The sequence below is a fragment of the Archocentrus centrarchus genome, chromosome 6 (genome assembly GCF_007364275.1).
Source record: "Archocentrus centrarchus isolate MPI-CPG fArcCen1 chromosome 6, fArcCen1, whole genome shotgun sequence".
Classification (NCBI taxonomy): Eukaryota; Metazoa; Chordata; class Actinopteri; order Cichliformes; family Cichlidae; genus Archocentrus; species Archocentrus centrarchus.
Window position 1 is genome coordinate 26,814,988 of NC_044351.1, and position 19,594 is coordinate 26,834,581.

Consider the following 19,594-nt stretch of genomic DNA (forward strand, 5'->3'; position numbering starts at 1 on the left):
AGTGTGATGGGATTTGCTCATGTATAAGTCTCTTACTTTGTGCACACTGATAACCAGGAATAAAAGGACGAAAGCAGAAATAGTTTCCCAAAAAGCATTTTGGTTTTAGTCCGACAGCTCTGAATCTATTACACCACTGAACACTAGATGGAGCTACTCTCAACTGTCAATGGATTTTACTGGGAAACTGCTGATATGTTGGATTAAATCCTCATTTTAGTCTTTCCTTCATTAGAATTGATACATGCATGAACATATACACGATACGTTATTGCTGAGAGATCAAGTATCAGAGAAACAGGTATAACACTGGAACTATTCCTTTGAAAATAACAGCATCCAAATAAAGAAATTAAAAAAAAAAAAACACACAGTACCCACTGCTACCTGCCTGGGAAATAGCTGACCTGACCAGGCTGTGACATAAACTTCAGTATTTAAACCAGTGAAGTATTAGATCATTTCATACTGCTGTTGGTGGTTACAGCTTTAGATTCTCTGAAAAGCTTGCTTGCGCACTGCATTAGTGGTCCTTTTTTTTTAAGATCAAGTACTGACCTAAAGATTCTGTGAGGAAAAGTGTTATTAACAGTTTCTCGTTACAGTTTGACAAACTGTTAGAGATGTGAGCCTGCTCACAGTTTGATATAAATTCAGCATAAATGTATAGGCTTTGGATGCAAAAATAAAGGTCTTGCTTGGTAGCCTCAAAGCCCTTGTGTTAGAGTTGCTACCATCAGTGCACCGTGACGTTAAGACACTTTGTTGGAACAATGTCAAAAATGGCATGAAACAAAGCAATGGTGAAATGCGCAGCTCGTGAGAGATAAACTTTTGTTTGCAAATTTCTCATTATCATCCATAAAACTGAAACCACATGTTCTCACATGGTAACAAGAGCGGGTAAGTTAAGACCGTTAGAAACCAATTTTAAATACAAATTTGACACCACTGCCCATAAAAGAAGGTGCAAGTATCAGAAATCTACACATTGAGCACGAGCACACACACACACACACACACACACACACACACACACACACACACATGCACACGCACGCATACACACACATACACACACATACACACCTGACAAATTAAAAAAGGTACTGGCCTTTCACTTTTAAAACAGCTTTGAAAAATAAACAAGCAGTAACAGAGAATCCCAAGCATATTGGCATAATCAGTAATGCTTGCATAACACTTCAAAATGTCACAGATTTGGGCAACTGATGGCCACTTTGAGGCACCCTGCAAAAGTCTGGGCTGGACTGGACCAAGGGTACCCCTACTGCTGACTGTCCTGAGGACCTCAAGTGAGCTGGAGGGGACCCAGTGTACAACAGTGGTGCTGGGAAGGCAGAATGGTCTCTGGGGCCCCTGGAGAAAGGCTTAGAATAACCAGGTGACGTGGCTCTGTGTGGGTCTGAACAACTGTCAGTGGTGCACTGGAAGGAATTGAGTCTGTCAGCAAAACTAGGTGGAGGAGGAGGAATGATAGGATCCCTCTCCCAGCTGTCCCCTCCTGCATATTCTGGTTCCTGTGGCAAACTGGGAAGGGCACACAGCGAGGGAGGAAGAGGAGAAGGAGAAGGCCGCATGAAGACAGGAGGTGGAGGCAGTGGGTACAGAGCAGGGTCATACTCTCTGTTGTATGACGGGTTGTTGTGCATGCTGGGAATTTCCTCAGGGGTGGAGCTCAGCAATCTCTGCAGGTTTCGGTCATCTTCATCAACCTCAGAAAGGTTGTCATACTGAGACGTGTTGGAAGGCCGCCTATCTCCTGGGGACACTGGGACGTACAGAGAGACTGGGAACTTGGTTGGCTTTGGAGGAATTCTGGGGGAGGATGAGGAAGAAGAGGATTCTGTGAAAGCACGGTTAGGGGAGAGTTTTGAGGGCAGAGGTTTTTTCTGCATGAGGTCAAGTGGCATGGGCTGTTTTGGGCATGGTTTTGGAGATAGCTTAATTTGAGTGACCAGTGATGAGGCTGAGTAGGAGGAAGGAGAGGACTGCTGGGTCCCTGGGCCAGTCCTAGACCCCAGATGGAGTGAGCCAGTGTCTATGGGCATTTGGTCACTCTGGTCAGGGTAAAATAAAGGTGGAGGTGGTAGATCAGGAAGGTCCATGATTTCCTCCTCTGCCTGCATGTTAAGCATATCCATAGGAGGGGGTTCATAGGGTGGAGGCCAAGCCATAGGTTCTTCTTGGATCTCTGGGTCTGTGGTCTTGTTTTCCTCTTTTCCCCTCTCCAGGCTAACTGCTGGGAACAACTCCTTAACATGTCTCCCTACTCCAGGACAAGGTTTGCCTACTTTTGGAGGGACTGGAGGATTTTGACAAGGCCTCAGAGAAGAAGGGGTCCCTTGTGTGTGGACCACGACGGGGTCTGGTGAAGGCAAACTAGGCGTGTTTACCCTGGAGAGGCTTCTAGATTCCTGGGGCGCTGTACGGGAAGGAGGCTGATGTGGGGTGATTCCAAATGTTTGTTGGGTCTCTGTACTGGTCTGGCTCTGAGACTGCAGACTTATTCTGACCTCAGGCTGTAATGGGAGAAGGAGGACTGGCCTCTCTTGACCCAGAGGCTTCTTGGGCAACTCATCTGATTTGGCTAAAAAAGGAACCAGAAAAAGGAGCTTATTAAACACAAAAGAAATGTATGCTTTCGACAAACATGTGAATGACACTTGATATTTGAAAAAAGGCATTAAAAGAACATAGGTGCACCTGGAGGAGGCTGGTCCAGCTTTTTACTGCGTAGTTCAGACATTGCATCCTGTAAGTGTTCAACTACAATATCATCAGACACGAAGAAAGAACCAGCAAGCTCTTCCTGAAGAAATTCCCTCAGGTCCTCTAATTGAAGCTTCTGTAGGCGCTCTGATTGTGCACACACAATACAGACAAAAGAGAGGCAAAGTAATCCATGAGCATGAACTCCATGATGTGATGAACAGAAATGGTACAGTTAAACAGTCATTTAGCTGAGATCTCACTTTTAAGATACCAAGTAAAGAACTTGGTATCTTAAACTGTGAGTTGTTTTGCAAGAAATCAACCAATATGCTGAGCCAGTGCTTGAACATGCCATCCAATGAAAAATCAGCTCGATTCTTCTCCTCAGCAACTGGCCCCCTCTGTTATGTAAGCCATCCAGTTAGAAGGCAGCCAACTGAGAGGAAGCGTGCGATGTTATGTACGCAGTAACAATCAGTGGTGTAGCAACAGCAGTCGTGGTCGTATCTGGGGGATAAAGCACATCACAGCACAGTCTAATACTCACTTTTGTGCAACTTGAGGACAGTATAAGCCATAGACGTCAGCATCCTCTCCCCTTCTAATATGTAGATGTCCCATAAACGCAGGGTAAGGGTGAACGGCGTCTGTTAATTTAAGACAGCAGGAGGAGTCAGTCTGATCAACATATGACAAAAACACCCACAGACACAGTTCTAATTTAAAAACGAAAGTAAAAGAATGCATTGTGAGGCACTGATTAATGGGACTAGATAATAAAAACAGTGAAGATCTGGAGAAATCCAAATACTCACTCTTTCAATGAAGCACTGCAGAAACCATTTTGTTGTGTAAATCCCTGTTGTCATCTGCTCCTTGTCCTGTGGGGCAGGAATGAAGGAGAAACTCCCCATCAGAATTTGTTTTCGGTTATAAATCTCACTTTCCAAATACTCCTGACTCTTGGACTAGCAATAACATCCTTAACGTGTGGTCCTTTGGAACATAAATTAACCAGAAAATGAGAAATGACCCGATTAAATGAAATTAGTCTGAACTTCTAAGCTAACACAAAGCTCAATTATTCTCTTGTGGATGGAAAGCATCAGTCATGAAGTTACTGTTACTCACCAGGTGTTTCTTCAGCTTAGGCAGCATTTTGGACAGGATTAGCTCATGATGAGCTTGGAAACGGTACAGCTTGGGAAATCCCGGGATGAAGAACCCTAGCAGATGAAAAAAAGTAAAAATAAATTAGCAGACCGTAAGTGGGGTGTGGTGATAGCAGAGATGTAGGTGTTACAAATCAAAGAAGGAATTAATTAAGTTAGTACAGGATCCTTATATTTTTAAGCGGTTTTTCGTCAGGATAATTATATTCCAGACATTAATCAGCTGTGTGCTTTTTCTGTTTGTCTATGTCTCCTTCTCCGTCTCACCGTGCATGGAATGTTTGTTGTTGGTAAGGAGTTGGGACAGAGCCCAGAAGGCATCTTCCTCATTCAGGTACATGAGCAAGATGGCAGCGATCTGACTCATCCCCTGGCAGTAGCTCACCTCCTGGGGGAACACAGGAGAAGAAATGGCTTTAGTTAAACAGAATGGGCAAATGAGAGGAAGTTTTTCATAATTTAATAGAGCACACACAGAGACACATATACATACACACAGGCCAAGAAATGAGGGAGCACAGAGCACCTGAATGTCTTATGAGGTCTGAAGACAGACCGTGGAAGCATGTGGTTGTGCAGTAGACAACAAGATGCAGCTTTGGTATTAAACACTTCAAACCTGGGTTGTACAAGTATTTACAGTAACCAACCACAATTCTCAGTAATGCTGTGCGTTCAGCTTCAACTGCTGCCAATATGACTTCACAATGATTCGGTGACTTACTAAACTAGCCCTGGGCAAGCACAGATATGCAAACGCAGACACATGCTTAGTATTTTTCCATATTAAGGCTGATTTATTGTGTAGCTACACATGGACGCACCAACATATCCTTTCAAGGAAATACATAAATACAATTAGGGTTACGGTGAGGTTAAACTACACATTCTCCACATTCTTCACTACCATCACATAGGCAAAATGAACAAACATGCCCCCCCTTCCATCTCTCCCTTCCTCTTTCTCTCTTGGCTCTCCTACTGACCCAGTTTCTTCTGAGCAGCGTGTGAGAAGAGGGGAAAAAGGAAAAAGGGAACGACACATACCCATTTCCTCTGGCTCAAACACCTCTACCACACAGGAACTGACTACAGAACCCAATCAGAAAACAGACTTTGGCTGCCTGTGTGTATCTGGTGTACTGTGCAAAAGTCTGCTTTTTTTTACTGCCAGTTGGAAGATCCATAAATATTACAATCTGTATAATAAATACAAATGAATATGGATATAATGGATCAGATACACTTACAAATGCAGACGAGCACATGCACTGACTTGTGCACATCTGTAAAAGTTTAATTTCCCCACAGAGAGAAACACTGGAGGAAAATACACTGGAACCCCAAGAAGATGCATGAAAAACCTATTTTCAGATAACAACTGCAACTCAAAGACAGTGGCGCAGAGATACTGTTAAGATGACAAGCGAAATATATGTGTTAAAACCTAACTGGGTGCTATGAGAAATGAGAACATGAGATGCTCTTAATTAGAAAAAAGTGTCCTTTCACAATAGGACACTCACAATCAAACGATTGAGCCAATTAATTAATGTTGCTCTCCTGAAGCTAAAGTAGTGTGAAAAGGAGAAATTGGTCTAACGATGTGAACACTGGACTAACTGCTACACTGTGTTGCTGTACATTCAGGCCGAGCCACACGTATAAATAAAAGATCTCACCTAAGGCTCTAAACAAGAATGAGAACAGATGGGTCTGGAGAACTCGGCCTGCTCTCTGCTGTATGGAAAACTAACACACTTGATGGATGTTCTGCTTGTTCCTGTGCACCTACTGTACACAACACTCCTCCATATTATGTAACACAATGTTAAGTATGCACACACACAAATTTGCTCACCGTGTTGTAGACAGAGTAAGCTGCTAATACGTGAAACAGTGCCTGCTGCCTGGAGAGGGAATGGAGAAACCACCAGTTAAAAAAAAAAAAAAGCATGCAAGTTTAACAACCACACAAAGTGAAACACTGTGTCAGAGTATAAAGGAGTAAATTAAATTAATATCTCAACCACCTCATCCCTTAATTACCTCTGTCAATAATGGTTATTCTCTCTAAACAGTGAACCTATGCATCAGCTACAGCATTATCCATTGCTAAGTTTTAATGAAGGGCATCTGTGGCAGGACTTCTGTTATCTATTAGTTTTGAAAAAAGAATCACCAAAAAGATCATGTTTATGGCTTTCTTAATTTAGTGGTCAGCAAGCTCACAGTGAAGTAGATATTTTATTCAGCATGATTTTACATGCTGTCATCTATGGAAAGTCCCACAGATCTTCCAGAGATTGCATCTGATTACAGCTGGAGTCTTAACTGTTTCAACTAAAGGCAACTATTGTGTGTGTGAATGTGTACAATGTGCATGTGGAGCAGGGATATTAACAGATCTAATGTACACAGATGTAGAGAGGATGTCTCTCCCATAGTAAATAGATGTCATATAGACAGTGACAGAGACAGGAAAGGAGCTTTAAATAGCTGCCAGTTTCTCAATGTGAGTAAGACAGCTGCTGACTTGCAGGGAAGGAGTGGGTAGCCAAGCAGGATGGAGCGGTGTTTTGGTCTGTTTGGACTCGGTGGCTTTGAATTGAAGGGGAAGTACATTACAAAGAGCAACAACAGATTACTCAGTTACACACTCAGAATGAAAAGTAACACATGCCATTGTCTTGCACAATGGTCCCAAGCAAATACAGTAAAAACACACAAAGAAGGTACTTGTCTAACTAGGTAACTCAGTGTGTGTTTATTAGTAATATGAGTTTGTGTTGTTGCAGTGTTATTACAGTGCATGTGACACTGGTGCACATTTCTGTTTAATGCCATTTCCTGTGGGGCTCTGAGCACTGACAGGAAGGCTAATAAAATGCTCAGAGGAGGAAACCACCTCTTTGGTTTTGTGAGTTTGTTAGAGGGGTGGGGGGTGGTGGTGGGTGGTGGTGGTGGTGGTGGGGGGGGCTACTGCAACATATTGGTCAAAGGTCACACCCTGCAGGAGCCTAAGTCAGGTAAAACCTGTACACGTGAGGTGGCAAAGAAAACAAAAACAAAAAGAAAATCTGGCAAAGCTGCAAAGATGTTTGTCACATTGTTATGATAACTATATGTACAATGTGTTACTTGTGGATACACTGAAATACAAGCTGCTGTAAACAGCAGTCTCCCGAGTGAAGCAAAGAACTCACTTCACTCCGAAGCGGTCCATGAACATGATGTGGTTCCTGAAGGTTCTGTTGACATCTAAGTCTATCTGCTTAATTTCTGTGGAGAAGTTACGAGCCTGCAGCTTCATTTTCTGGAGAAGAAGAAAATGACAGTTCTGTGTATTAAAACCAGTCAACAGTTTCTCAAAATCCAAAATCATAGAAATTGTCAACTATTTTAAGATCCTACCTCATATTTACCATCTTGTTTCACTTTCTCTATGTCCAAAAGCAGGGCCCAAGCTTGCCCTCTCAGTTGAAGAGGAATACCTTTATATACACGCTTCACCAACTGAAACACATGTGACAGAAACACATGAACATAGACTCTTCAAACATAACGAGGCAAAAACAGACAAGGGAGAGGATCATGTATGAATGATGCTTGGGGTGTAGCCCTGTTAGCTCTCTTGAGAGACAAGGACTCAGCTCATGCACTCATGTACTTGCTCCATCTTATCTCACTACTCTAGTAAGAGGAGAAGGATAAAGGAATGCACAGGGCTTAAAAGAGGAACGGAAAAAAGATTATAAACAGAAACGGAAATAGTACATCACATTTCGAAGTAGAAAAAAAGGAAGCAAGGACAAAATTAAGACATGTTGGTGTCTGAATGTTGATGGGTGACTATGAACCTTTTCACTGTTCTTGTATTTGTCCCATTTCTTCACCATCTTCAGCCATTTCTCCACTCGCTCTAGCTCCTGCTGCTTTTGCTGGAGAGAAGAAAGACAAAGCGACATGTGGTCCGTGGCAAATGCGAAAGAGGCATAAACAGATTACATATAAGGTAAAAAATATGAACTAGCTATGCGTTAAAAAGTCCATACCTTTTCTTCAAGCACACTGGGTGCTGGCAGATCTGCTTCACTGGAGCAGAAAGGCAGAAATGCAAAAAAAATGTAATGAAGATGTAGATTAAGAGGATAATCTATGTTTTATAGTGATATAAGATAGTCATAATCTGAGAAATATGACAGAAAGGTCAGAGTGGGAACAATTAGATACAAATGAATGTACTACAATTTAAAGTACAGCAAGGTAGAGATCAAAGCTTTACATATACTTACTGCAAGAAGCCAAAGCGGTCAGTGATTTTATAGATGCTGTAGTTGGCATCCTCCCATGGATCAATGTTGACACCCTCCTGCCTCCCCTGAATCACACACAGTTCAAATATTGCATATTTGAACAGATCCACAGTTTTCCTCTTTAAGCTCTGAGTCAGTCCATTACATTTTAAATTAGGTAAGTTAAAAAAAAATATATATCAATGACTGCAGTAAGTCTTGGATCCTCAGATATGAGCAGATGCTTTGACATTTCCCGATGATCTCCTCCCTGCTGCCTTGCTGTCAGTTGAGATTGAGAATTTAGCCCATGCAAAAGTAGGCAGTATATGAATGCTGATCTGTGCAGTTTCCGCCACATGAACAATGATAATCTTTTGAGGCTACACATCCACAAACGCATTATGTTTTTGCCAAAACATCCTAATATCCTATGACAAACTGGCCACTAGGGAGGTGTTCAGGGTCACAGTTAGGTTTTCGTGTACACTTACCTTGTCATATTTAGAGATGATTTCAGCCCGTTCTTCTGCTATTAATGTGTCTATATCCTTCTTCATGTCAAAATCTACAAGAAAACAGACAGAAATGCATTGGCATATATGCTGCTGATTGGTACAGTAGGATGATTACATGAATGTAAAAGATAGATAGAAAGATAGGATCATAGATCCTATTTTTAAGCATTCAAGAAATATTGTCAACTATTGCCACCTATGCAACTGTGGCATTAATATATACCATTAGACTCTGAGATATTATTTATTGTTCCATCAGTGCTGCGTCTCTGAGACAGGTCAGAAATGCAGAAGGAGAGTGGAGTCCGAACTCATCACGCTCCGCAAATAACATACAGAAATTGTGAAGTAAAAAGTCTAGCGGTGTATGCTGGGGTGGGGGAGGGCTTGAAACAGCAGGTTAGCAACAGCAATGACATGGTGAAGCTGTTATTGGGAAATTTTGAATTTAAATTTGGAATATGACATGAGGAGGATGTGGGATGTTACATACGTAAGACAAAGTGCAGCTAGAATTGACTGCTTGCATGCATCGCTCCATAAATGGCTCGTCTCATGCCATTCCTCATAATGACTTTTTAAAGTGTGCTATCTTTTGTTTGTTTTGAAAAGGCACACAGGAAATTAGAATTGTAAGTCAGCCTTTTGCAATAAACACAGTACACGGAGGAACATTTTACTGATTCTCGACAGCATGTGCAGCCAACCAAAACCTCAGGCAGTGTATTTGTCTGGCATGCCAAGCAGCAACAGGTGTGAACGCAACTGTCACTTCACACAAAGACCCCTTCACTTTTCCTTGCAGACCCTTATCCATTGTGTTGACAGGGAGACATTGCATCGGAAATGATCTCCCATTCACAAAATGTACATCTCACTTGTAAAACAGTGGACATCAAATTCCAGTATACAGTTTGTTTCTCAGTACCTGCAACTGCGTGTTCCCACATACACAACACAAAGTATCCAGTGCTGCTGAAATATAAGCAGAGCTTGTGTCTGAAACAGACCTCATCATGAAAGATCATCTGCCGCAGCACAAACAGGTGCTCAGTGTTACCAGACCTCTGAACAAATGGTCTCTGCTGTTCTTTGCTTTCCCTTTTCTCGTCCACCGCAGTTCGACACATTTCATGGTTTTTCTGAACAGTGGTGACACGACAAACATTGTAAGGCTGCACAACTATTTTTAATCTTGATCACTTTTTTGGCTTCTTACGATTAAATGAAAATGATCGGCTCATAGTGAAAATGCACACTCCACCAACAGAACGCAAAAGCAAAAGAAAAAAAAAAAAAAATCAAGCACTGCCTGGATGTAGTCTGAACAAGTAACACTGCATTAAAAGATAGATATAAAACAGATAACCAACTGTCAAAACCAAAACCAAATGTCTGGCACAGCATAACTGAAGAGCTCATCCTTCAAAGCAGATCAGCATCCATCATCTGCAAATACTTTGGATTAGAACAAGTGATGTTAACCGAGAGCAAAATTGCATGCAAAGACTGCTGTAGAGTTGTCTGTGCTTCAAAGCAACACAACTACATTACATGGGAAAACACACCACAAACTGCAGTTATTAATAAGACCAAAAAAAACAATGCAGTGGTTGCTAACATAAATATCCAGCGTCAATTCAAATGACCACAGAAAGTGAACCTGAACACTTCTCAGCGTATCCATCCAGCTCACAAAGACACACTGAAATCGCCCATCAATTTCATTCCATTTGGCCAAAGATAAGTGTCCATAAACACAGAGAGTAATGCAGGCTTCAGGAAAACGGTCAACATATTGGACAAAAGAGATGTTATCCACTCACATAATTGTTTTTCCAAAGTGGCAATATGAAAACAAAAGGGATCTCACAGCTGTTGAGAACTCTGCTATGAATTTTTTTCCAATTCATGATGCAGATAAAATGAATGGAGTGAAAGACTGTTTTGCTTCTGGGAGATGTACTTGGATCAAGTGAATAAACACCTCGTTTGTCTGCAAAAATCTTTTAATTAACAAGAATGTGGCACAATGTAAAAGTGAACGCAATGGCCTGTTGATTTAATTTTGTGTTAAATTTATATTTTTCTTCTAAAAGATATGTTGGATTTAAGTGAATGAGAAAGACTAATTTTATTTTGATGAAAGTATTTGTACATTAGCAGTAATATCACAACACAGATGTTAAAGCGGAGTTATGACAGAGCAATAAAAACAACTGTGTCACTAAAAAAAAAAAAAATTGTAAAAAATTATATTAAATAATTGTGATCTTAATACTGATCAAAAATATTATGGTGATCACTTCAGCCATAATAATACAGCCTTAATACATAGCGTGAAATGCATCAGAGTCAAGCGAACCTGCTCAGTTATTACATTTTTAGCTTAAATGGCACCATCAGTGAAACTTAATTCAAACACATTAGGAGTTCATTAATTTATATGGCAACAACTTTAACTCCCCTTATGTCAATTGGAGTGGTTTCTAAACATTTGAAAATGTAGTAATACAAAGTTGTTAATGTGTTTATACACTGATGATGTATAAAATGTCATTGCATTTTGTGTTGTTTTTAAAAACACTGTCTGCTAGAGAAATTTCTTTTAAAAAAAGGTCCGTCAGGTTTCATCTTTAGGTTTCTTCCTGTGTTGAGTCTCCACACTGCTGATAGCATTGTTTTTGTGCCGGGAAGAAAAGGAAACCAGTGACCGCCACGCCTTCAACAACAGGTTCAAGGAGCACTGCAGTGCAACAACAAAATGGGTCTTCCTCCAGTCATCAAAACCCTTCAAATTTTTCAGACCTGGCGCATGTGGTCAGCAAGAAAGATGTGAGTAAAACTACAGCGAGACAGGTCACATTAATACAAATGCTGATTTGCTTGTGACTCATAAGCAAAACACAAAAAGAAAACAGCTGACGGTGCCCCAGTGGCTGCTTCAAAGTGATTTACTTTCAGCTGCTCTTTTTAGGTGGTGAACAGGAAGGTGGCTACTTGTGGTTGGGATTGGGGTGTCAACAGATGGAAGCTCGATGGAAAATGTGAATAAGCACCCAAAAAGGTCACTAAGTGGGAGAAACCTCATGTAAATACCACCCCTGGGGAAGTTAACATGGGTAAGGATGCGTAGTTTGTATGATTGTGTGGAAAACAGAAGAAATTAAAAAAAGGTTTAAGTTATTTATGTATTTAAAAAGAAACAAAATGGGCCACTTCAGATAGTGAGCAGACAGTAAGCTGGAATCTGACAGAGTTAAAGCGACTGAACATTTTCAGAAAAACCCTTTCCTGTATGGCTAAGTTTTGACATCCAGGTTGCTAGCAGGATAGAAGATTCTGGGCCTAAGAGTTAGGTGACATCATTTCCTGTTATGACATAGTGCTCTAAATCAAGCTCGTGTATATAAGCTCTCAGTGCACAGTTGTAACCACAAACAGCTTGCAAAGCATTCTGAGTCACAGTCAGCTAATTACATGTTCTTCAGTGATGCGGCAGTCAAAACTTCCTCTACTGATTTATCACCAAAATTTCCTATCTCTAAACGCTGCTCACTTATTCTAAGATGTCATGGACAAAGCAATAACCAGTCAGCCTTTTGTGAGGAAAAATATTATTACAACAAGTAGCCTTATTTCAAAGACTTGCCGGTAGTACAGTTTTAAACAGTTCTCTGCACGGAAAACCAAAAGGCTATTTATAGCCGAATCAGCTAACTGTGGTTCAGAAACTAAAACATATATTTACTCTCACAGGAAACAGAATATAATGCTCAAATGTTATTTAGAAATATTTCTATTTTCCTTGGTTTCTGATCATCTCTCTTTTGGCTTATAATCAATCTTAATCTGAGTGGCATCCGATTTAAGGCTTATACAAGTGCAAAGTAAGACTGAAAGCTTGGGATTAGGATAAGTCTGGCAATAACTTGCTGTAGGACCCTGGAAACTCTGACTGCAAGCACTGGGCTACTGTTTGGATAGATATACTTAGACATATTCACAGTGTGTGTGTTAGTGGGTTGATGTCTTGAACTGAAACCTTCAAGTCAAACTACCTCAGACAGTTTATACCAGCACAAAGGTAGAAGGAAAATGAGCTAAAGTCACATTTTAAAAAACTGGGGAAAAAAAAAAGCTGTACTGAATCTTGAAGGTCAGATTTGTTGATTACTGTGGGCTGATCAAAATTTTAAGTTAATGTATTTTATGTGGCTGACGCTCAAAACACTAACCCGTCTGCTGATGGCGTCGCAACGCCAGATGTTTCTTTCTTTTGACCTAATGATTAGTCAGTGCTGCGTGGTCAGCCAAAGGACACTGAGATCAGACAAGCTTGAGCCATGCACCAACTCAACCTGGTTGCCTTGCAGAGTAGACACTCACTCTTCTGATGCATATTTTATTTTCAGCATGTACTGCAAACCACTATTGTTCCTACACAGGCTTTTATTAGCTCACACAAACACAAAATCACACAAGCCTTCTTACGCCAATGCAATTCAAATTAAGAGTATGGTGGGTTTTTACATCTGTTGCTTAATGTTATAGCTGTATTAATTACTACAGTCATTACAAGAACAATTTATGACAATTAAATTGAAATAATGTCCTGTAATGCATCCCGTTTCCCCTGTCATTACATTAGCTCAGGCCTGTAGCTTTGTGGTGGCTGTGAAGAACAAGTATGCCATTTGAGTTCAGAGAAGGGAGGCTTACAAGCAACCACATGGCTTTAATTTCCACATGAAGAACTCTCAAGTCCCAGATGGCTACAGAGCTCCAGTTCTGTAATGGGTGTCAGACACACAGTGTATGCATGTAAGCATGAATATGTCCAAGAGAAGCAGAAAAGAGCTAGAAAAGCAGACAGCACATTGATTACAAGGTGACGTCCCTATTTTCAGCAGGGGCAAAGAAAGATGATCTTCCAGTTTCAAATAAAATGGTAGGAGACACCAACCGAGAACACCTTTAACAGATGTTTCATTCCTATCAACTTATGGCTGCTCTGCCAGCTTGAAGAGATGTCACTGAAAGCTTAGACCCTGATTTCTGAGACCAGGAATAATTAATAAACCTCATAAGATAGGCTATTGATACAAGAACAGCTATTTCTTTCTTTTTAAAAAAATCTATGTTAAAGCTACACTAAAGCTGCTGAAATGAGATTACTGTACACTCAAGCTGAGGGAATCTGACCAAATTTTTCCAAAGTGCATTATAATGGGCACATACAAATTATTCAACTACCTAGTCATATTTTGCTAGTCACCTTTTAACTGAAGCTGAAAATGATGACAAATCATTAGTTACATATTGATAACATATGAAATAAGCTCAGTCACTACAATCTGCAGTCTCCATATGTGGCTCCATGTTTGGCAGGTGTGATGATGTATGGACAACAGCCATTGTTTCACCTTGCCCCAGACTTGCTCATAGCTGTTACTGACCCACAGCAAAGCAAAATAAACTGTGTACTAAATCTTCTCTTGACTGAGTTGCAGCAGAGATTGAGACCATACTAGGAAGTCAAAGTACTATTTGGGACAAAAATAATATCACCCACCTTAGGCCATTTAGAGAAAATCTTACTGCTGAGAAGCTACAGTCTCCTTAACAAAAGATTCCCTGTCTTTCTTGCTGCCTCTTCCCCCCATCTCATTCAATTTTTTTGGTGTTTATGCATAGAAAATACTGACACGGACTGCGTGGCCCAGGGGGAAACATCCAGAGCACAGGGACTGAGAAAAAGCACAAAGGCTCAGAATAGCTTGCTGTCCCCAAGGACTTTTTCTGTCCCGCTGCACTCTGTATTACCAGCGTCCCTCTGCCTTATCATTTTTCCAAAGTCAGCCACACAGAACATAGATTTTACCAACATTACTCACCATCCAAATGTACCCTTTTTCTTTCTTGACAAAGAAAATAAGATGAAGCGTAAGGAAGGGGGCTCACCTCACCTTAAGACTGAAAGCCGTCTCTGTTCATTGCTATGGCTTGAGAAGGGGAAGGGGGTGGGAGGTGTGGGGGTCTAATTATAACAATGACCACAGAAACTTTTAGATGCTAGAGAAGCAGGCCCATCAGAGGCCTGTTTCCCAGGGTGGCAGCACTTTTTTGAGGAGTGGTATGAGGAGGACAAGAATGTCAAGGGAAGAATATTGATAAACACAAAACCTCAGGCCCTGCTGAGATGGTTCTTCTTCTTAGCAAAGACATAGTCACAGTACAAGCAGTTAAGCTAGAAAAAAAATCTTATGGACACACTTTAAATAGCTATTGTTAGTTAACTCCTATAAGAAGCTGAATGATTAATAAACAGAGGAAAAAGAGGTTAGGAAATACACAAAATATAGATACAGTGTTTAGTACAGCTGCAACATCATCCTGATTTTCACATTTCATCTTGTACTCATCCATTTACAAAAACCTTCTCCTGCATAACAAACTTCCCTCAATGCATTAAGACTAAATGCTCTGGTCATTAGAAAGCTCACCACATAACATCTGATACAGCTTCCACTCTTTACAAACCACTATATTCTGCCTACAGCACAGTGCTAGTTTTTACAAAGCCAAACAGATTAAATAATTCAAGAAGGTGAACACAAAGAGAGGATGTTGCCCAATGAGGAAGACCCGACCATGGACAAAGTCAAAAGCTAAACAGAAAGAAAAAAAAGAAAAAAAAAAAAAACACAAAAACGTGAGGCTTACTGATATACACACCATGTGTGATTTGGTCATCAGTTCTCATGTTGAAATTATGTTTACAAGGACAGAAACAGAGGATTACAGACGGTGGAAGGGGAGCAGCTCTACACTGGAAGGATGCTTACAGCAGTTCAGCAAAAGGAGGTTAAGTATTTGGGGCAAAACCTAATTTAAAGCGGCATCTAGAAAAGACACAAACAGAGCCAATCATAGAGGGGAAATTCCAAGATGGCCCATTTTAGCCTTTCTACAAATGTCAAAAAAACAAACTGTTCAGCTATTATCCCATGGAGCCATCAAACCTGTCCTTACGGGTGTAGCAGTTTTCAGCCTGAGTGACAATTCATTACAATCTCAACAGTGGTATGACCTCAATTTCACTAATGACAGACTGTGACAAAGAGAACTGGGGTAATTTATAGACAAACGGGCTCATGCAAATGTCACAATGGGTCCTGACAGAATCCTGGTTTCTTGCACCATGATTGTGATAAAATAGCATATTGACATGCACTGTCAACAAATAAGTTAGTTTATCGGTTAAGTAATTGATCATTTAGCAAATGAAATGATGACGTGAAAGATAGGTAGCACAATTTATAAAGCTGGGTAATGAAGAAGTACAATACATTATAAAATTAAGGGATTAAACAAGATAAGGTCAAGGATGTGCTTTTGGTAATGTTGTGATTTAGCTCAAATGTATTTGAGACTTAAAGATTACATTTGTGTAAAGTGATTTTGTCACATCTATCTATTGGCCATTACAACTGCATTGTTAATTATGATTATCCTTGTGTATTAGAGGTGCTAATAATCACAATCTTCATAAAAGGCACTGCCTAGGTATCTAAGATATTCACTGACTACACTTCAAAGCTCCAGTTCACTGGATGTACCCGTTTCCTTTTTCGACAAAGAAAATAACAAGATGAAACGTGAGGAAGGGGGCTCATCTCACCTTGCCTTCAGACTGAAAGCAGTCTCTGTTGATTGCTGTGACTTGAGAAGAGGAAAGGGGATGGGTGGGGGGTCTAATTATAACAGTGACCACAGAAACTTTTAGATGCTAGAGAAACAGGCCCATCAGAAGTCTGTTTCCCACAGTGGCAGAGTGGTATGAGGAGGACAAGAATGGCAATGGCTTTTCTGTGCAAAGTTTTCATGTACTACCCAGGAGTGGGAAGTACATGATCTGGTAAATGAAAAACTCAAACTGTATGTAGGTGTGAGTGTGACTATGTTTGTCTCCATGTAGCCCATAGAAGACAGAAAACCTGTTCAGGACCTTGTCATCTCAAACAGATATGGATACTATTGGTCAGTGCTACTTAAATACTGTGTGTAAGGCAAATTCCCAAGGCACCCTTATATTAATTTCTGCCCAAAATAGCTTCTGTGTCGTCTGACGTGCCATAGATTATGTTTGGCTAGTACTGTCAGATGGAGGCATTTTGATCAGGCCATGTGTGACATCTGGACCTGGCATGACTCACAACACAGTGAGTGTAACGTTCAGCATTGCTGCCTTTAGTTCTGAAGCAGCTGACTTGAAATAGGCCTGCGAGCTTAAAGTACAATACAGTAAATAAAATGTTTTTAAAAAAACCTATGACACACCTGGACTTGCCTCAAGTCACACCACACCTTTTTGGAAACACTGCTATAGGCTACACTCGTATCAGCCACGATATTAAACCCGCTGGAGTAATATTGTGCATGTCCCTCTTTGTGCTGCCAAGACAGCTCTGACCACAACTGCAATGCAACAAAATGATCAGTGTTTACCTGTAAGTGGATTTAATGCTGTGGCTGACGGTCGTGTTTCTAAAACATCTGACAAGACCACTAAAACCCTTTCAGTGGTCATACAGTTGGGGTAAAGCCTTCCTTTCTTCTTTTTTTTTTTTAAATGGTTGGCGTAAGGCTTCACTAGTTGGTGCATTTTGTGACACTGGTACATTTGTAGGCCTTTGGAATCAATCATAAAGCCGCCATTCAGGCAGACAAAAAGACTATTGTTGCCTCTCTGCTGTAATAATATTAACACAACAGAAAACAATGAAAGCTGCTGATTGAAAAGTAACATGAGAACCGTAAAATTGACCTATATGTGGTCTCAGTGTAAAAAATAATGTTTCTGTGTCAATGCTTTATTTGAGGTTTGTGACAACTAACTATGCTTGCAAAGCTGCCATTCAGAACATTATTCTACATCAGAGCCTTGAAGTCTGCTAAGTGGGGGATTTACAATAGCAAATTTCAAAAAGCTTAATGAACAAATCAGTTGTTCTAAAAAAGTCAAACGCTGCTGAGTCACAAGCATAATAAAATAAAGGCTCACATGCTCTGCCTCACATGTGGCTAACACCCTGCTGGCAGTCAGACTGGGTAGTCAGAACAGTGTTTAAAGGGAAAAGTTTTACTCAAACACACATCCTAAAGTCGACCTGTGTAGCTGGCTTCAAATTGAAGGCTTCAAAAGGATGAGATACATGTAAATCTAACCACAATTAAATGCCATGCCCTACCTGGGCACCACAGAAAATTCAACGATTTGTGTCATAAGGAAAAATCTATTATCCCTTATGACACAAATCTAACTTATTAAGACCTGATTTATTGTCATCTGAAAAGTTTTAGAACAGAAAATAAATCAGAGCAGTTCTTAACTAAAGTAATTAGGAGCAGATGCGGGAGATAATTAAAGAGGCAGGAAATTATGAGGTATGGGTGGGGTTCTCACATGCTACACATGAGGCAAAAACATAGAAACACCTTTCTGATGTGGACAGAAAGCAGCATCAGTTAAAAAAAACAAAACAGTTATGAGCTTGGGAAATGTATGCATGGACACCTAGGCTAACTTGTACACCAGGTCTTATTACTGTTATGAAAAAAGAAGAGCGTCTGGAGACTTATTAGACAGGAAACTATGAGATCCTGTATATCAATAAGGATCTATATTTGCGCAAACACACAAATTTAGAAAATCTATGCCTGTAAAATGCTGTTCAACTGTTACTAAGAGTGCATATTTAAATTAAAGAGATAGTATGCGCACTGGCAACATGCACATCCGTTATATGAGACTGTGACCTAACAGAGGAGGAGAGCTAGAGCTGCTGGACATCTTTCACTTGAGTCTGTCTGTAACCTCCCCCCACTCCACATTTGAACCAGCCAGACTCTCAGTTAACCTTCCAGAGGGGACCATGCATGGTATGACATGACACACAGACCAGCTACTGGCCTACTTTTGGATGCTGGAGAGTCTGCTTTCTGGGTGGTGGGCTATGTAGAGTAAACCCCAGGTGGCTCCAGTTTAAAGATCTATGTCGCCTTTCGGATATGAATCGATAGGAAATTGTCTCGATCACAGCTACAGTTCCTGATTTTGACACTTGTCTCATACCTGCGAAGCATACATTAACAAAATGCGGAACTTAATTTGTCAAGAGCGAAACTGAATAACAAATTGCTTAATGCACTGACTTCGTGAGGAAAGAGGCGACTGTATTTCATTTTTAGACACTTGTCCTGTCACGGCTAACATGTAACTGAACAGCTGGAAAGCCCGTGAAGAGTGATGCAAAATCAGAAATTCCCCAAAGAAAGGCGCTCGTCCGCTGCTCTTAACCACAGAGGGTCTGCGAAGCTAGCTAACTACTCTTACCGTGGACTGTATCTGTTTCCAAAACATTAACAAGCACAAATCTTAACGAGCCGTGCACGTGCGTCTAGTTTTTTAAATTAATGGAAATTGGTTCATTTATTGATTTATAGCTGATAGCGCAAGTTGCGAAAAGAGAATAACACATAGATCGTTGGTGGCCAACCACATTTCGTTACCAGCGCTAATCACCGAGACGGTGGAGAAGACAAACGGCATATTATTAATGACGCAAACGTCGAACAGCAAGCTGTCGTCTCTGCTTACCTTTTGAAGTGACTTCTCTGTTGCCGCGCTGTACCTACAAGTAGAAACTACATCCACTATTCTCATTCTCTCCCTCGCAGGAAAGGGGAGCTGTCACACACACACACACATACACATACACATACACGCACGTTGCCACCGTGGTGAAGGGTCGTCCACGAGTGTCGACTAGCTCCGCTGAAATCGATGTTGGTCAAACGGACAACCCCT

The 19,594-nt window shown here is 40.8% G+C and overlaps 1 protein-coding gene across 1 annotated transcript; it reads right to left on the minus strand.

Annotated features, from left to right (window-relative positions):
• Nucleotides 1-236: 236 nt before the first annotated feature.
• Nucleotides 237-19,555, minus strand: LOC115781892 (USP6 N-terminal-like protein). The gene is made up of 14 exons (XM_030731812.1): nucleotides 19,385-19,555; nucleotides 8,698-8,771; nucleotides 8,204-8,289; nucleotides 7,964-8,003; nucleotides 7,769-7,849; nucleotides 7,323-7,424; nucleotides 7,115-7,224; nucleotides 5,770-5,818; nucleotides 4,176-4,296; nucleotides 3,868-3,962; nucleotides 3,552-3,617; nucleotides 3,284-3,383; nucleotides 2,728-2,880; nucleotides 237-2,611 (listed from the first exon to the last, which is right to left on the minus strand). Exons 2-14 carry the CDS (start codon nucleotides 8,761-8,763, stop codon nucleotides 1,206-1,208), a joined length of 2,475 nt encoding a protein of 824 aa, XP_030587672.1. The 5' UTR covers nucleotides 8,764-8,771; nucleotides 19,385-19,555; the 3' UTR covers nucleotides 237-1,205.
• Between the last annotated feature and the right edge of the window lie 39 nt (nucleotides 19,556-19,594).

Bases quoted from the DNA above. Each gene is read 5' to 3' on its own strand.
- LOC115781892 (XM_030731812.1), bottom strand. From the start codon at position 8,763: ATGAAGAAGGATATAGACACATTAATAGCAGAAGAACGGGCTGAAATC. The intron at 8,290-8,697 runs GTAAGTGTACAC...TGTGTGATTCAG, and splicing joins TCATCTCTAAATATGACAAG to GGGAGGCAGGAGGGTGTCAA. The intron at 3,963-4,175 runs GTGAGACGGAGA...TTCATCTGCTAG, and splicing joins CAACAAACATTCCATGCACG to GGTTCTTCATCCCGGGATTT.